A 19,790-nucleotide genomic window follows, 5' to 3' on the forward strand; every position below is an offset into this window, starting at 1 on the left:
TATTAAAAAGCTCAGATTAATATACAGAATATTTCACTAAACGATTAATCTTTTTCTCATTTGAAAATTGACCTCTGGTTACAATATAAGATACCCTGTGTATCTTGTTTTTAATCCATTACATTACTTTACCTCTTTCTCTGTAAATTTTATGTTCTCAATATCTCATGGAAAAAGTTTTATGAAAGGTTTTTTTTGAAAAACCAAATAAATTTTATCAACTTTTTAAAAATCAATATTTCTAGCAGATAAAAGAGTGATGCTTGTTCTTTAAAAAGAGTAATGGATTATTTTCTGTGTAGGTGTATAAATATTCTATGATGGTTTTAATGCTGTTTTCCTTAGGCTACAGTAACATTTTTCCTTGATTTTAACAAATATATATTATATTCTTACTAATCTCTTATAGTAATTTATTTTAATTAGACTCTGAACCATTTCACTGGCAAATCAATAATTTTATTCTTAGCCCCTTTTTGGGAATAACATACTGGTTTATAATTAATGCATCTAGGGATATAGGTGGTAGTAATTATTCTTCTGACAATTTAGTTTATCAAAATATGGCTTGTTTAACTCTTTTTTAGACATCTTTAATTCTTGACTAAGAGAAATGCATATTGTCATGTTGCTTCTTGTGAAACTAGACACCTAGAGAAGAATAGAGAGTAGAGAAGGTGATATTAACAAGAATTAAGTCAGAGAAACTGCAATAGCATTCATTTGTTACTGAATGCTGAAAGATGGAGAATAACTGAAGAGAGCATGAGATTTAATTAATTTTTATATTCCTGGGTGTTGTCATGGTAAACCCCAGCAAGCTTGCTCACATGCTCACTCATTCCTCCTGCAGTGTGATAGAGGATTGTTTCGAAAGGGTAAAATTGAGAAAATTCATGGGTTGAGATAAAGAGTTTAATAGATAAAGCAAAAGCTGTGCACACAGGCAAAGCAAAACAAGGGATTCATTCACTGCTTCCCATGTGCAGACAGTTGTTCAGCCATCCCTAGGAAAGCCAGGATCTATCACTTGTAATGGTGACTTTGGAAGACAAATGTCACCACTGAATATCCCCCTGCCTTCCTCCTTCATGCCCTGCTTTATATGCTAAGCATGAAGCCATATGGTGGGGGATATCTCTTGGGTCAGTTGGGGTCTTCTGTCCCTTGCTGTGTCCCCTCCCAGATCCTTGTCCATCCCTGGCCCCCATGCTGATGCAGTGGGGTGGGGTAAGAGGCAGAAAAGCTCTTTACTGTGCAAGCTCTGCTCAGCAATAGCTCAAACATCCCTGCATTACCACCACTGTTTCCAGCACAAATCCCAAACAAAACCCATGCAAGCTACTGGAAAGAAAATTATCTCTACCCAACCAAAACAAGCAAAGGTAGTAAAGTAGATATTGTGGGTAGTAAATCATGATCCTAGGGTAAAGTTAATGGACAAATTAAAACGTAATGACACGAAAAAAAAAAAGGGAGAAGAAGAATCAAAGTCATGTAAGGAAAAGATAAGAATATCACTTTCGAAAGCTTAACCACTATAAAGGAAAATAATGATGTCAGAGGATGTAAAAACATGCAAAGGAAAGAAGGAAGAGTTGGAAGAAAATAACTTCTCAAAGTATGTTGGTTTCTTGGTGTGAAAATCTGAGAGCGACTCTTGAGAGAGGGAACATTATCAATTATTTTAATGATCCTGTTTGTATCCTACTGCTGATATTAATGAATTTCAAATCTATTTTCAAAGGCAAGAGTCTGAATCACAAATTAAGGGTTGTTACTGGAATTGCTGCTTTTTACAAAAATCTGTAATAAGCTTCCAAGGGAAATTTATGTAGAGACCTGTGAAATGAGATACTAAAATAAAATGTGGTAAAGTCAATATGGGACAGAGAAGGGCAGTGTCCTTTGATCATGAGGAAAATGATATCGCCAGAGTTAAAATATGCATGACAGCAGGGGCTTATTTTGAAATGCTAAAATGTAGAACGTTGTTTGCACAGAATTCTGTATGCAATTTTGCAGAATGACCCATAAGAGATTTTTGCAAGAATATTAAACTTATTCCAAACCGAATGTGTCATAGATTTTAGAAAACATGCAAAATAAAACCACAGCCCTTGGTAATGGTGAACATGCTTGGTTTTACGCAGCCAAGATTTTGCTTGGTTTTCTAGGCTGTAAGCCCACACTGACATCTCATGTCCAATTTTTTCACCCCCCACTATTCCAAAATCTTTCTCTGCCGGGCTGCTTCTCAATCCATTCTTTGCCAGTCTCTACGGATGCTGGAATGTCCAGACCCAGGTGCAGGACTTTGCACTTGGCCTTGTTAAAATTCATGAGGATCACACTGGCTGACTGTTCAAGCCTGCCAAGGTCCCTCTGACTGGCAGCTCTTCTCTTCCACTTTGAACTGTACGACACAGCTTGGTGCTGTCCACAAACTTGCTGATGGTGCACTCAATCCCACTGTGTCATTGATAGAGATATTCCATAGTACTGGTACTAATACAGACCCTTGAGGGACACCACTGGTTACTGGTTTCCTCTTGGACTATTAGCTGTTGACTGGTTTTTTAGCAGCCATGGAGTCAATTTCTAATCCGTTTCCATAGCCCTTCCATCAAATGTTTATCTCCCCAATTTATCAGCAAGAATTTTAGGGAACCATACGAAAGAGCTTTTAGAAGCAGAGATAGATGACATCAATAGCTTTTTCCTTATCCCATAATAATAATGGAAAGACAATGACTTAGGCATAATGTACTGATGATTTCCTTTTCCTTTCTCGACTTTCTATGACAAATTTTATCGGGGTTACTGGTAAAAAGTAGGAAATTACCCACAGTGGTGTCTGAAAAGCAAAACACAGTGCAAAGGACGGTCTCAGATTTTTCTTCTGTTGCTAAAGGATCGAGGCATGAAAGCTTAAAAAAGTGTGAGAACTTGGCAAATGTCACACAGACACAAACGTACAACCACATACACATACAGTGGAACTAATGGAATTTGCCTTTTGGCAGCCGTCCAGCTGGAAAACAACTACTACAAAAATCACCTTTCACCTGGTGTTTTTGTTCCTTTCAAATTATGCCTCAGGAGAAAAACAGTTGGCAGAGACTGAGTGTTCTTTGGAGGGGAGGGGAGAGTTTAAAGGCACGGATAAGTTCATCTGCTACACCACGTGGTGTTTGTCAGGAGGCTTTGACATTGGACAGGAGGTTTGGTTGATGCCAGGAGGAAACCCTGACAGATTTGATCACAGCAATCTGTGTTTGCTGCATTTTTACATCTGATAACTCCTTCTTGTTGCCATTAGTGGTAGGAAACTTGGCTGTGGTGCCAGTTCTGGTTTGTTCATGTAAGTGTATTTCAGCCCTGCTATGACTGGCAGAGTAACAACAGCATACAGGCAGGTATAATTTGGACTGATGTTGTGCCAATTTTACCTCCAGAAAACCTTGCTAAATCCCTTTGTCAGTGACCTTCAACAGACTCAAGCTCTGTGGCTTATTTTCCCGAGCAAAACTGCCAATTATAGTTAATTTCCTCAAAGAGATGGTAGGTGTTTTAAATTGTAAATTGCACTGATTGAGAAAAGGAAACATTCAGCTCTCTTCTACAGATGAATACAAATACAGAACTTTTTTTTTTTTCAGTAGGACTTGAAGGTGCATATGACAACAAATAACATCAACACATCTACAATAATATTGCTTAAATAAATCAAAAGAAGAAAAACTTGACCTGTTCCTTTTCACAAGGACTACTTATATTTAGTCAAAGATGACTGGAATTCAGTTTCTCAGAAGTAGTTGCATACATAAGCTGTATTATTTCATATCTAATTCCATGTAGTTCATATATTATTCTTATAAAATGCAAAATTTAACTTGCCTTTCTTCAGATGGAATAGTAAATCATATTATACAATATTGATATTATATCCTTCCATTATATTGTATTGTATCAAATGGCTCATGACATGCAGTATTTACATCAAAAAGTGTTTTTACTACTTGCTTCCAATTTCCTACATCCGTCAGATAATTATAATTGACAAGTCACTGTTATTCCTTTCTAAATTTTGAATAAAGCATAACCCCCACACTGAAAGTACAAAATGTGAATTATATCTAGAACATTGCAAAATAGAAAGCCAAAACAAGATACTGAGTTCTCACCCAGTTTATTCAATAGACAAAAGATTTTTCCACCAGAACAGATATATAATCCACAAATAATTCAAAACCAATGGATATTTTCAAGTAATGGAGTTAGATGGATCTGATACTAGTGAGCTCAGTGCTGTGTTGCTGAATTTTGAGTTTAATTCACAATTTTGGTACCACCAGTTTTAAGGTTAGCTTAATGTAAATAATAATTATATAGCATGCATGAATCAAAATGGTCTATGTTATTTTTTACTATTATAGATAAAATATCACAACTTCATAGTATACCCAAAAACTAATGCTTGAGAGCAGTTAAACTGTAAATAATACAGTATTCTGCAGGTTTTGTCTGTGCTTCCTCCTTCCTCATCCCTCTTCCTTAAAATCTTTCTGTGAAGACAAAAAAATCTTACTAAGTTGATAGCAAAAAGGTATTGCCAGTTGTTTGGGATAAGTACACTAATTTCTGTTTTGAAAAGTTATATACATTTTCAGTACTGAGTAATAATGAATAAAATATTTACATTAGCTTAATATTCAAGGTTCTGTCTTTTCCTCCACATCTGTTATTCAATTCTAAGGAAAATCTTTTATGTGCCCATACTAATTTTGGGAAGTATTAGAATAATTAAATATTCATATTTCACGTTATAAAGTTTTTCATCATATACAACTTAGATCTGATTTTCCCAGAAATAAATTCTATTCTGTCTTTAAAATTCATACTCTTTTTATTAACAACTTCGTTATTTGGTAGTCTAATTGTTTTGTTGGTTTGGTATTATTAATCCCAGTAAGATTTAATGAATTATTGTGTGTAGATGAAGATGTCATTAAAATGTAGTAAAGAAAAAAACCTGAAAACATGGCTATATGCTAAAACCAAATCAACCAACCAAAAAAAACCCCAAAATCCAAAAAAGCTTTTATCTCCAATGGATGTCTCATATGGACCTTCTATTTACCTGTAACTAACACTCCCAAGATTTCCAAATAAAAAATAAGCAGTCAAAGATCCAGTAAGCATCAAAATATGGTGCCAAACTATTATCTATCACAGTGGAATAAAATTATAGTTTCACAGGATCGACTGGCATAACAAACACAATTAATTTCCGAATTCTCCAAAGGCAACCACAAATTGAACTAGTCTTCAAAATGAAGAATTAAATAGCTGCATCAATTAATTAGATGTTTTCTTAAGAGTTGATTATTCAGTTCACAGCTTCCAGTGGTGCCTACAAATGCCCAAAGGGAGAATTTGCACAAACAACCACCAAATGCAGAGCGTGTGCTTGCAGTGTTCAGCTGTCTGCAGAGAGGGCTCATTCGCAGTCATTGTCAATGGCACATAGGTACTTCTCTCAAGCGTGTTTGAAAGTAATCACCTTTTACTTGTAGGTGGAATTAAGTCAAAATTAGTGAATTCTTTCTGCAAATTCTACTCATCTGCGTTAAGTAGAATGTAGTTGCATCTAGGCTTGGGAATTTTGACTAATAATAAATGTTGAATTATCTTCTAATTAGAAGTCATATACATTATTGGCAACTTAATTGTAGTGTACTCATCATGCCAACAACCTTTTTCCACTCTGCAGGTAATTGCACTCAGCTCTTGTCTTACTCTCACTGACTTGACAGTGCAGTATTAATATACTCTGAACAAACTTTGCAGTGGGATTTATAGATCCTACCAGTATATTGCCATGCTTTTCTGGCTTCTTGGGCACCAGTAGAGCAAGAGAAATTGAGCAGTCCTTGACTTAGACCACGCATTACTCAGTAACAGCTAAAACATCAGTGTATTATCAACATAATTCTCATACTAAGTTCAAAATACCGCACTGCACAAGTTACTATGAAGAAAATTAATTCTATCCCAGATGAATCTAGGACACAGCTTTACTACATTCACACTTTCACAAGTTCATCACTTCAGCAGAGAAATGTCAGCTATTTGAGGTCATTGCTATGCTTTCATACTGACAGTGTTTCAGCTGATGCTTGCACAGAAAAATATGTGCTTCTTTTGGAATTAATTTAACTATATGATATTTTTATGGTTTTGATTAGTCTTTCATTATTGAATCAGTAAGCATAGCAGGCTTAGTCCAGTTTTCCATCAAATAAAGCAGATTCAGTTATACTGGAAGTACAAGAAACACTCCTCTTATCTGTTGGAGGTCACTGAAAGGATAGGCTTCACAATGCCCTCTTTCTTTTGAACCATTATGGATTGTTTTGTCAAAGCAATCTACTATATTTAGAAGATGGTAAATTCTAGTTATGGTGTAACTTACATGACAAAAACCCTTATAAAAACTATTGGTGAATTGATGTGGTTCTATTTTAGTTACGACTCCTCTAAAATAATAATAATTTTACAAATACTAATATGAATGAAAACAATATGTTAAATGTTAATTTAATAGCTTTAAAAATTATTATTCTTGGTAATTGTTATTCAGAGCAATTTTAGGAAGTATGAAGTGTGCCAAAATGAATAACAGGGGTTAAAATATAAAATTTAGTCCTTTTATAATTCTTTTTCAGAAAGAATAAGTACAATCTAAGTAAATGCAAATATTTTTGTAAAAAGAAATAACATTTCTTTGTTTCAGTAAGCATACCATGCGTACACTATAAGTGTCAGTATTTATCTTCGTCATAGACCTATTTCTAGCAATCTTCTTAAAATACATTGCTCACTTTCCAAAAATCAAGTATATAGGAAAACTTTGAAGTATAGTGAAAAATACCTTTTTATGTGACTGAAACCTATATGCAACATAGAGTAGAAAGTTGAGGTAATATAACAATTCCATATTTTTTATGCAATCTCTTTTTCAACCTCAGCATTTTCTTTTTTGACAGATTATTTTATTGGTCTGCTGAAACTATTTGGAAAAGCTTGCGAAAGAGCATTTTTATTTTTGATTTAATCCTCCCTAATGCATGGAACACAAGACTGTAGGGATTTCAGCTGATCTTCCTTACAGTCCATCCAATTATAGATACCAAACAATATTGTCCTTTAACTTCCTTTTCTTGAAAAGGAGCATTTCCTGGATATACAACAACATCTATGTGTTTTCTCTGGAATCCCAATAAATTTTTGTGTGTTGCAGCTGGAGTGATTAAGAACATGAATTCAATTTTATTGCATGTTTCTTAGTTAAATGTTGCTGCTTTACAGAGGTAGCACTTGCAACCCAAATGGTTTTGTTTTGTCGTTATTCACAGAATTAGAATAATGGCTACTTTAATCATGTGTCTTCTGCTATTCAGTGATAATATAGGAATTAAAACAAAACTAAACACATTTCATTCAGCCAAATTTAAGCACATTTCTGAACTTTCTTTGAATTTCATGTTGAAAACTATGTAGAACAGTAGGTCTAAGTCTTCATATAATTAAGGATAGGGATGGCATCTAATTTATGGCTAAGGACTGCACTGACATCATCAAATATGGGTGTTTGCTGGAGTTATGCACATTGTTGATGTATTATAACTTAATTTTAACATGATTATGAGAAGGGAATGCCAGAAGATAAAAGTGATTTCTTTCTGGAAGGGGATTAGCTGTATAGAGCTTTTTCATGTGCATTTATATGTACATATTTGCTTACATGTGTACACCCACTGACAGTTACACACACATATTGCGATTATTCAGTAAAGAGTTAAGAATAATAGTTATTTAAATCTAGATAATATGAATATATCTTTCTTTCTTTGACTAAATGAACAGACTTCCAAACAAGAGGGAAATAGATATATTGCTTGCCTTTATGGCCTTTCCTAACATAAGGCATCCACAGTAATTTCTACGTCATTTTAACAAGCTGAAATTCTAGACAGTTATTTTCCTCCGCTCTGTTTGAAGTGTCAAATGCCTCATTTGATCTTTCTTCAGCTGCCAAATTAGAACTTCTTGTTACAACTATAAAAGCAGCTGGAGAGCCTTGGCCGTAGGGATGAGCCAGGTACAGTGTTATGGCAGCCAAACTGCACCAGTGATGGAACCCTTTTTTTGGACATGAAATGACTCAAGTCTTACACACTAGGTGAGACTCAAAGCCTAGCTTTCCAACCAGTCTTAGGTGAAATGCTGAAAGGAAATTTTGCTTTACTAATGCTCTCTTGAGACGGTAATGAACCGTTGACTTGACCTGATTGTAAAATTATAATAGTTTTCATGGGATGGAAAAACTCGAGCTTTAGAGTTCTATTAAAATGGCTGCATAAATAAGACATATTAAGACACTGAGATAATTACTATTAAATCCTGTATTAATCTGGTTTGAGCTGGAAATTTCCAGAAGGTTAAGCATGTGCTGTGTGAAACTGAGAGGTCATACAACTGATAATGTGCTGTGTGATTTCTGAAAACTGAGCCCTTTTCCAAATTTAAATGGGGTGAAAAGGTATGTGACAGATGGAGCAATTGCAAATAAAAAGCAAAGAAATGGCATCAGATTAAGCTGTTGTGGATGACTTTTTGCTGCTTCGGAGTGAAGACCTAATATGCAAGTGTGGTAAACTGCATGCATGGGACCTGCCTATATTACATATATGTGATTAATATTATCTGAATGGAAGAAGATGTAGCATAAACTGTCAATACAACTGGGACAACTTACAAAACCAGAAAATTTGCTTCTGAATGAAATTTTTGTTCATTATGCAAAAGAAATGTGAGCCAGAGGACATGCTTACAGCAGGGTGACTTCTTCATTTGTGATAGATTTGTGCATGGCATTGAGAACAAATCTGGGAATACAAGGTGACTGTACATCCATAGATAGATGGAATCAACTACTTTTTAATAGTTTATTAACACATCAATCAGTGTTTCAAAATCAAAACTTTTTAGAGATGTTTGCTGACTTAATGTTCACAACTGCATTTCAAGCAGTGCTTCTTACAGGGGAAGAAACATAACCCCCATGAAACCTTTCTTTGTAATAACCGTATTGGCTGGAGCTGTTTTCAAAACAGCTTTTATATATATATACATATATATGTATGAAAAAGAATCAGTTTCTGGCAGACAAAAAACCTTTGCAAAAGAGGTTTGGCAGAGTTCAGTAATGCATTGCACCATGCTCTTTTCACTCTATTCACAGTGAATAGAATTGTAAGACAAATGGAAAGAGGTCACCTGGCCTTTAGTATATGCATTACAAAGTCACATCTTATTCTAGTAATTGTCATTAACAGTAAGATATTTTTTCTAAATTACAATGAACCTTTATACAAATGTATTCTTCAGTAGAGCTATGCTATCTACAGCATATTTAACATATGTAGTTAAGTTGTCCCTAGCCTTGACTATTTGGCAAAAATATTTCCATCCTATTTATATTTTGAAGCATTTTTCTGTTACTTTTCAGTAGCATAAAAAGTGAAGTACAAACTTTACAAACCAGGAACTCTGGTCAAACACCAGATTAGTCAATAGAGATACTCAGGGAATTCAGTCTTTAATGCACTAGATCATTACTGCTACTGCTGGATCCTGGGTTGCTGTTGAAATTTACCATCCGTGTTTAATGTGGGATGAATGAGTAAACAGTTCTTAGACTGCAGAAGGGACAAATCCTATAATACAGTGATTGTGTTTACTTGGTGTATGGGAACTGAAGGTTAAAATTGCTGCTCCTGTGATTTGGGATAACGACATATGAGATACGGGGAAAAAATTGTCCCAACCCTAAGCACTCGCAAAAGAAGCCCCAAAGCAGAGGGAAGTGTTGATGTGTGGGCAATCAGCTGTTGCAGGTGGGCAATTTTTTTTCTGAGGAATGGGAGTTTCTGAGTTATGATTCCATTCAGTCTCCAAGATTAATTCAACCTTAAACTAACCTTACAGTCATAGCAACTTTTTTATCTTATGACCGGGATTGCCATCTTTTTTTAGAAGTTTAAGTACAAATGAAATGACATTTTGAATAAAAAAAATGCACAACATGGTTGGAAAATTCAAATTTTTGCTCTCTGTATGAGAAAGTCTGAGGAGAACAGGTGTCATTATTGGAATTATTTCAGTAGCTCCAAAACCACCTAAAATACTTAGGACCATTGCTTAAAAAATTATAAGAATCTTTCAAAAATATAAGCTTCCAGAAACATACTATTTCACGCTAACAGTATCACCCACACGGCTTGTATCAGAAATAGTGTGGTCAGCAGGACCAGGGAAGTGATGGTCCCCTGTACTCAGCACTGGTGAGGCTGTGCCTCAAATCCTGTGTTCATTTCTGGGTCCCTCACTGCAAGGAGAACATTGAGGCACCAGAGTGCTCTGTTATTGGAGGACAGCAGGGGTGGTGAAACATCTGGCCACAAGTCTGAGGAGCAACTGAAGGAGCTGGAGTTGTTTAATTTGAAGAATGTGAATCTCAGGGGACATTTTCTCACTCTCTACAACTACCTGAAAGGAGTTCATAGTGAGCTGGGGGTTGGTCTCTTTTAAAAGTAGCAAGGCATAGGGTGAGAGGAGGTGGCCTCAGGTTTCACCAGCAGGGGTTTAAATTGGATATTGGGAAAAACTTGTTCATGGAAATGATGGTCAGGCATTAGAAAAATCTGTCCAGGGAAGTCATTGAGTCACCATCCATGGAGGTATTTAAATGATGTAGATGTGGTACTTTGGGCCACAGTTGGACTTGATCTTTTTCAGCCTTAATGACTACATGATTTTATGGCTGGTATGCACAGTATGAAAAAAGTCCAATGTGATAGGAGCACAGAAACTTGGTTTGAGAACTCATTGATGTAATCCATCTTACGAGATGTCAAAATGAATATAAAATCCTCTCAAATTCAAGAACTTAGTTACAAAAGTGTATTCCAGTCAAAAATAGGAAAATGATTGTTTCACAACATATAGGAGAAATAGTATTCCCACTTACATTGTAAATAAATACATACTAAATTATAGTAATTTCTTCTGAAAAATATGTTAAAATGTGATATTTTACATCTTTAAAGAACATAAAAAAGGAATAAGGAATGTTTCAAATATTACAGATAACCTTATGTCACATACCTTGTTAGGTGATACATCTAATAGCATGATGTAATCATATTTTCCAAATTCTCTATTACAATTGCATTGTTTTTTCCAGAAGTACACTTAGGCAGTGCCACACTGGGAACCACACTAAAGAGAAAATCCTTGCAATATGTTACTGATATGTGTATTGAAGATTTTGGGGTGAGATAGTATCCAAATTAAAATGTTCTGGGACACAACTACTTCTTTCACTCAAAAATACTTGAAATATTACAGTCCTAATAATTGTACACAGAGTTTTTGTCTGCAGGTACTGCATATATGGGATCATAGTGATTTTGATATTTTTTTTAATTCATAGGAATAAAAATATGTGGTGTTTGATTTTATATTTGCCATTTGATTATCATATTTTTTATCAAACAATTAAAAGACTACCTCCCTGGGGAAACTAGTACTGAAATTTGTTATGTGCATTCATACTTGTGTCTATATGTATGCATTGCCTATAAATAGCTATTTCTCATAAATATTTTACATGAATCAAAAATAGTTTAAGGGCAAGGTTGAGTACTTCATTTGTTTCAATATAAAATTAACTATATTTGTGTATCACCTGAGAAAGTATTGCACCATCATTGGGCTGTAAGTAATTTGGAACAATATTGAATAAAAGAACAAAACATGGAGGGTGGCTGAGATTATGGCCCTGTATCTGTTACTTCTGAAAGAGAATAGAGATTGGAGAACATCCATATTTCATTAACAGAGATATTTTACCTACTTAATTATGTACTGGCTATATATAATGAATCCACTGGTGTACTGCATAAACAATATCTTTTGTACAACAGCATTGAAAATGAAGACTTTATATGGAGATAGAGTATCAGTCACTGCTTTTCACATTTTTGCTCATTAATCATCATCACTGCATACATAGTAGCACTTCTTCCAGAAAATGCCTGTAGAAATTGTGTATCTGGAAGACAAATACACCAGTGCACTGATCCCAAAACTGTATATATTTAAAAAGTTTAAATACTTTAGTAATAGTAAAGACATACTGTTTTACAATCATGGATTAAGATTTAATTGATGCCTTGGATTTGGAGCGATATAAATATAGTCAACAGTAGAATTTAAATAGCAAAATAAAAGAAGTAAATGATATTTATTTAAATATGTATCTGTTACAAATTTAGACTTCATACATAAGCAAGTTAAAGTATACTGTTCTTTTTCAGCATGTACTGAGAAGACACTTCAAAATAAAGAAAATTCAAGAAAATAATTATTAGCATGCTTAGATCATTTTTTCTTTAGTAGCTATGTTAATTTCTAAGCTAAATTATAAATTGAGTTTCCTATTCCTGTTTCACTCCTTATCAAGTAACTGTTTACATTACAGAGAGCTACTTGCTATGGGAGGAAGCAGAGTATAATGGAATGCTGGGTGCAAGGATAGCTTGGTGTATTTTTATATTTTTAGTTAAAAAACAGAAGTATTGCCCAAGGATGAGGATGTTGAAAATATGCTTATTTCTTTTTACTCCCATAAGCACAAGCTGTAACACATCTGAGCATAAATATTTATGTGTGTGTGCGCGCGTGTGTGTGTGTGCATGTGTACACCTCAAAAGTATTTTAAGAAAGTATATTCAATACAAATTAAAACATATTCTTCACTAAATCTTTCAATAAAGAAATGCAAGTTCTTTATCATGGTAAGTAAATATTTTCAGTGAATTTCTAGGTTTTTCTAAAGAGCAGGAGATGTAGTATTTTTTCAACCAAGGTTGGTTGTGGACCAATTTCATTAATAGAGATTGACTCAACTCTGTTTCACTTTTGTTTACAGTCTTGTTTTAAACATCTTTTTTGCTCATATGGGAAGCAATATTAACTTTTAAAGAGGTGTTTATGGTTTGTCTTGGTCGAATCAAGTTGTGTAAAACTCTAATGATCATTTTATTTACATTATTTGCATCCAAAATTCAGGTTTGTGGCTATTTCTTCATAAATTTTAATGAGGATGAATAAAATGTTGTTATTGAAGAAAGTAACTCAAGGCATTATTTCCTCAAGGTTACAGAACAGAATTAAAAAATTGCATTTCTTGTGTAAAAACATAATTTTGTGATTTTTAACATACTTTTTTGGTTTATATTATTCTTTTTTAATAGCACATTAATTTGTTTTTGTTTTTGAAGAAATCACTTTTAACTAAAGTACTGCATTGTCACAGAATATGATACATTTTTTCAAATATTTTCAATTTGTTCTTCTTGACATTTTATGTTTATGTGCAGTTTGCATCTTTTTTGGTTTTCACTTTCAAATGTAACAGATTTTGACATTTTTGTTACATTTTTTGTACTAGTGGTTTTTTTATTTTTGAGAACCTGCTGGTTTTGAATTCTCTTTTTTCCCTTTATTCCCCTCCTCAATATGATCCCAGGAGCCAACACAAAGAAAAGCGCAGATGATATAACCAGTAATGATCGTGGTGAAGATGAAGGTATTTTTTGTTTTTTCAAAGCCTGACCCTGATGCATGAACATAAACTTTTCAATTTTTGTTATACTAAGAATGATTATTGTTATTATTATTGCTGTTATTTCAACATGATTTTTAGTCCCTTATTTGCAGAAGCTCACATCAGTGTGCTTCTTTATTTTCTTCTTTAGAATTTGCTTTGATTGTTTTTCTTTTTAAAATCTAAATTAGCATATAGATGACTGCAGTTCCTCCGTGACATAGGTGTAAAGTTTATTCCTAAATATATGTAAAGTGAGTAACATAAATGTTGTTTGAAACCACATATTTTTTCTCCTTTATTCTTTCTTAGGCTGAGAAAATGGAATTTAAAAATATGCATGTGCTCTTTTCCCTCCTACACGTTTTGTATATTCACTTGTTCAAAATTCATGAAAAAAGTCACATATATCCTTCCTTTCACTTCCACTGTTTCCCCAGTGCACATGCTGTACATTGATACAGTTGAATTGTGCTTTGTCTTTGCTATTTTTATTTACTTATTTATATTTTTTTTTCTCACAGGATGTGGTTTATTTCAGGACACAAAAATAAAAGAAGCTGTTGATACTGCTTTATTGTTTTTTTTTTCCGGTAATCAGCTAGCCTCTGAGACATTCATTCTGACTCTGACCACATTCCCACTGAAATCAGTAACAATAATTTTCATTGACTTCTTTCAAAGTTGGACTGGGTTTCCTGAATAAAATATAAAAGTTCACAGTGAAGTACCCGAAAAAAGTTTTAGATAGAAATTATTTTTTTTCTTGTCTTGATGTAACAAATCTATTTAGTATGCACCAAAATAGAAAGTCATGAAATCTTCCTCTATTCTCACCCTTCTTTTTATTAAAGTTACATTGTCAGTTTACATGTATTTACCAAATTAAGAAAAAAAGCGTTTTCACATTAAATTGGAAGATAAATATCCTGGATAGTTTATTGGTCTGGCTTCAAAGCAGCATGTTTATGAATCCTCTCAGGCTTGACCAATCCAAAGTGTTATTCTATGTCTTTTTTCCTGTTTTTTTCCCATCTGACAAAATTTCAAATTACTTTGAAACACATGTTCTCTCTATTTCACTTAGAATCATACACAGAGCAGTGAGGATACTATTACTTCTTTTCCTGGGAGTTCAGGTCTATTGTATTACTCTGTTTGTATACAAAATACCATATTAAAAACCTCAGGTCTTTGATTCATGCTGATTGCCCTCTACTCCACCACCTTCGGTGCTGAATTACCTCCTTTTTACAATACAGAAATACTGCACAGAGTACTCTAAAATTACTCTGTTGCTTTCTGATTATCAGCTTCCTATTTCTGTGCATTTTCAAACAATGGTAGTATCATTTCTATACCAAATTCTGAAGTTAATTTTAAAATAAAGGACAAATAACAGGCAAAACCAAAGTTGCTTTAAAAATAAAGATAAATACTAGATTATGAGCATATTATTTTTCAACCATTTTTAAAATGTATAAAATGTTAGGATTTCATGATTAACAAAGATATACACTTTGGATCTAAGCATATAAAATATCAAGCTTTTTTCTTTTATGTTGAAAATAATAATGTTCCCATTGAAAAGGAAGGGGGAACCTTCTATTGACTTCATCAGTGAAAGATTCAACCCTGAGGTAGAATAAGGTAATAAGAAAAGATTAAATGCAAAAAAAATTGTACCATGAGATTTTGGGGAGAGAAGGGAAAGGTAATTCAGCAACACAAATTATTACATTAAATAATTGCTGGTTTCAGATTTTTTGAGGTCTTAGCTGTGCCTTCAGAGAAGAAGCACTTATATACTTTGTTGAAAATGCTGACAATAAAAAAAATACATAGACTAGAATGCATCTCATTGCTTTAAATGATCTGTTTAATTGCTGTACTACTCTTATAGTCACAACAATTAAAAAGATCTTATCACAAAAACTTTTGTTCATCTGCTCAAGTACAATGTTTCAAATACAACATATAAGGATATATCTTTTTGTGGAAAGGAGGCAAAATCAATGGCAAGCCTTAACTCTGACAAGTAGATGGGTGTACATTGCTGGACATTCCTGAATTCAGCTGGAAATTTGTGATATTTAAAGTATACACATGAGTAAAACAAAAGTGGAACACAGGAATATGATAGTTAAAATTTACCTTTAAATACGCTCTAATTAGTTCCACATATATAGTTCCACTGACTATCTGGTATCTGATTGGTGATCACATTTTTTATCTCAGTATTTCCTAATCAACCTGAGGGGAGGGAGGATGTTTGGAAGCTTTTCAAATGTAGATCCCTCTCCTGTAGGTATTTAGCTCAGCTTTTTCTTTGTCCACCTCCCTTCTCCACTCTTCAATACATTCTTATCCAAAAGATTTTTTTCAAAACCTGGTTGAATAATCAGAAACTCTGCTTTTCCTTGTGTGTTGTGCTATATACTTGAAAGAAGTGCTCTGATTCCATGCAGATAGACTGAATTATTTATAGAAGATTTGTATATCTGATGATAGTTTGCTGAATTGCCTTCTACTTTATAAAGGAGCTTAACCTATCTTCCCTGTTTTTGTAGAGAGCATAAGTTCCAGATTTAGGTATTCTGAATCATCACTGGCATCAAGAGCTGAACTTTTTAGATTAACCTGCTCCCAAATATACCCCAGTCACTGATTAGAACATTCTTAGAACTCGCTATTAAATATATAATATCAATTTCATTTAACATTCTTTTAGAACTCTTTAAAATGCTGTCAGTTTCTTTGAACTTTCTTTTAAAGACCCAGCTGTTTTTCTTTTTGAAAGTAGCCAGGAATTTTCTACCTATACAAAAGATCAGCAATACCATTAACTCAAGGTTGTTCTTTGAGGCTTAGCTGCTACCAGACCAGGAAAAATGCAACACAAAAGACATCATTTGATACAAAAAAATGTGTGCCATAAATTCACATAAATCCTCTCTGTTAACTCCTAGGCTGTTTAAAAGAAGGAACAGTCTACTATGTTTTCTTCTACCAGAACAGTTAGATTTTTTGCTATTATCTCTTACTGAACTATTCGGAATATAATTTCAATAACTATGTCCTATAAGAAATGGGAAAGTATGGATAATTCCTATAATTTTATTATTAGATGCACAGATATTACTATACTGGTATAAATTTGAATCCGAGTGTTCTAAAGAAACCAAGATGATTTCATAATTTGTTTGTTTAGGCTTTAAGACATTTTTACTAAAATTAAATTTCCTGTAATGCTGAATGCATTTGAAGCGAGACCATTTTAGAGGAAATAGTATTTGAAATTTTAAATTATAAATATTAGGCTTGTAGGATGGTCCTGAACTGTGTAAGCTAGTATAGGGGTGATGACATTGAAAACATAGGAAGTCATTAAGACTATTGTAAACACTATTAAAAATTACTAATGCCATTTTCCTTATTTTTTTATTGCTTTATTGTGTTTTCCTTACTTGCATTTTTTCAGACATTCATGATCAGAACAGCAAGAAACCCGTTATGGTCTACATCCATGGGGGATCTTACATGGAGGGTACTGGAAATATGATTGATGGCAGCATTCTCGCAAGTTATGGAAATGTCATTGTTGTCACTATCAATTACAGGCTGGGAGTTTTAGGTAAGTGACTCTTTTCTTCATAGAAATATTTGCAAAGAAATATTTGATTACTGAATTTTTCCACTGATCAATCATAGATATTTTGCTCAGTTTTGATTTTAAAACTGAACAATCTCCATGATGGATTTTGAATTCTGTTCATTTTTTAATGGAAACTGGACTAAAATACATTATTTTTGACAACTGCCTTTACCTTAAAAAGAAATTGACTGGAAATGTATAATGTTTTGCTAACTGGTATATTTTTCTTAAATAAGTTCTATTCTATGTTAAGAAAAATAAGAATAAAGTCAATCAAGAATGGGTCCTCACAGTTTTTAAACAGTTGGCAATGGCAAGAAGAAGAAAAATGTTATTTTTTATCTATATTTACTAATTTTGTGTGCAAATTGTTTCTTAGAGATACATATAAAAAAATAAAGGCCATATACACACATATGCAATCCATAATCATGGTGCATAGCATGTTCCAAAATTTTGTCCAAAATAAGGTTTATTTATTTTTTGAGGTTCTGCTTTTCTATAGAAAAAATAAAATCTGAAAATGGCAGAAAATGGCAGACATTTTAAATAATTGTTATCTTAGTGAAAAAGCTTATAGTTTTTATAGAACAGAATACAGAATGCTCAAATGCTCATATTTCTGGCATTTTAGATACACAGGGTAAGGTACAGTAATTTTCTTCATGTGCCTTTTTACAAGGACTTGTGATCTTTTTTTTCTTAATAGCAAAGCTGACCTATTTTTGTGGTAGGTACTGTTTTGGAACTCAGAAGTCTTCTGTTGCTGCGTTATCTGTTCATGCTGTTCGTGTTTTTCAACAATTTTATAGTTCATGAGAGTACTGAGAATTTTTTTTCTTGTCCCCGATTTTGAGAATTCATTAAATATAAAAGAGTATTTTTTTCTATGATGAAAAGAGATTTAAATTTAAAGCCAGAGATATAAAAATATATCTTGGTATATTTATGCATGCAGTCTTGGTACTCAGAAACACCCAAACAAACAAAAAAGCCCTGAACAAACAAACCAAACCAAACAAAAAGAAAACCCAAATCCCACACAAAACAACAACAAAAACAAACAAAAAACCAATCAACCAAACAAAAGGACAAGAAAGGAAGAACTGAAGACACAAGAAAACAAATTGCTGTTTTGGTCGTTGTCAAACATGTATACCCAGAATCTTGTTAGTTATTTTTCTGTAAAAAATATTATTTAATGCACCTCTTTAAAAAGTTTTATCTTGGTTTTTTAAAACTAACATTGTTGAAGGATATAAGTACGTGTAAACCACTATAAGTGTTTTAAAATGTTTCATTGTCCCTCTGTATTTTATAAATCTGAAGGTAAAAGTGCAATATTTGCCTCGGTGAACTCCTATTTTATGTATTTATATTGAAATCAAACAAAATAGAAGAGTCAGAATGCTACTTTTTTATAATTGTGCAATTCAGGCAAAAAAGCAAAAAAAAGGGCACTTATATGAGAAACAGAACAGTAATAGTAGTCAAGATTTTAAATGGATTAGGAAAAACACATATGTGTATTGACATTAAATATTGCTTCTTAAGAGTGGCAAATGTAACTTTCAAGTCTCTATGGAATTTATTCTTTATTACAAAAGTCTATGTTTGAATTAGAAAAACAGAGGCTATTCAGAAAATGTGTATACACTTAAAAATCAGAAGAAATCTGTTTTATGAACATATTTACATTTTTTCCTCCTGGGTGAAATGTAAATGTGATCATTGAGAGCTCATTAGGCTCTCCCTGGACATTGGAAGATATTAGGTGAATTCCATGTATTTTTGACTTGCTTCATGAGTTAAAAAAATGACAAAGAAACACACATTTCTTCAGAAAAACAACCCTGTGTAAAACAAACATGACTATTCATAAGAGTTTAAAAAGTAGTGTAATTTTATGACATATGGTTTGAATACTAACAATATTTGTATCCCTTTCTTCTAGTTTGGGTTACTGGAGGTCATATTTCTGTAAATCTGGTGTGTTTCAATGGTGCTTGATTTGTAAGTGCATATACAAAGTCACATACAAACCTGTTAATGACAGAGGTGCGTAATTCTATTGCTATTATCTCACCCTGTAATGAAGGGATATAGATCTAATTGACCACAGTGCTGAATTGCTGGAGATGCTAAATTCCTCTGCAAAATTCACTTGAATTGACATGTATACTGGATCTTATACTCTCCATAAATGTTAGTATTGTTCTTGAGACACATTAAATTATTTTTCTTTCAGTCTATAGTGTGTCATTAATAGCAGTAGATAGATAAAATATTAGGACCACACAGATAACCACTGGATGATCTTAGACAAATCATAGAATCAAGAAATGGTTTGGGTTTAAAAGGATCATCCTAGATCATCCAGTCCAATCCTGATGC

General features: G+C 33.3%; 1 protein-coding gene across 4 annotated transcripts in view; it reads left to right on the forward strand.

Moving 5' to 3' along the window:
• NLGN4X (neuroligin 4 X-linked) overlaps positions 1-19,790 on the forward strand; it is a 161,907-nt gene that overhangs the window by 78,809 nt on the left and 63,308 nt on the right. For 3 of the 4 annotated variants that reach the window (XM_064407761.1, XM_064407763.1, XM_064407762.1), the window contains exons 4-5: positions 13,664-13,723; positions 17,223-17,375. In XM_064407761.1, the coding sequence (XP_064263831.1) occupies positions 13,664-13,723; positions 17,223-17,375 (213 nt within the window). The remainder of the gene's footprint in view (positions 1-13,663; positions 13,724-17,222; positions 17,376-19,790) is intronic. The other variant, XM_064407764.1, reaches the window with a different exon arrangement.

Source organism: Passer domesticus, chromosome 2, assembly GCF_036417665.1.
Source record: "Passer domesticus isolate bPasDom1 chromosome 2, bPasDom1.hap1, whole genome shotgun sequence".
Taxonomy (NCBI): domain Eukaryota; kingdom Metazoa; phylum Chordata; class Aves; order Passeriformes; family Passeridae; genus Passer; species Passer domesticus.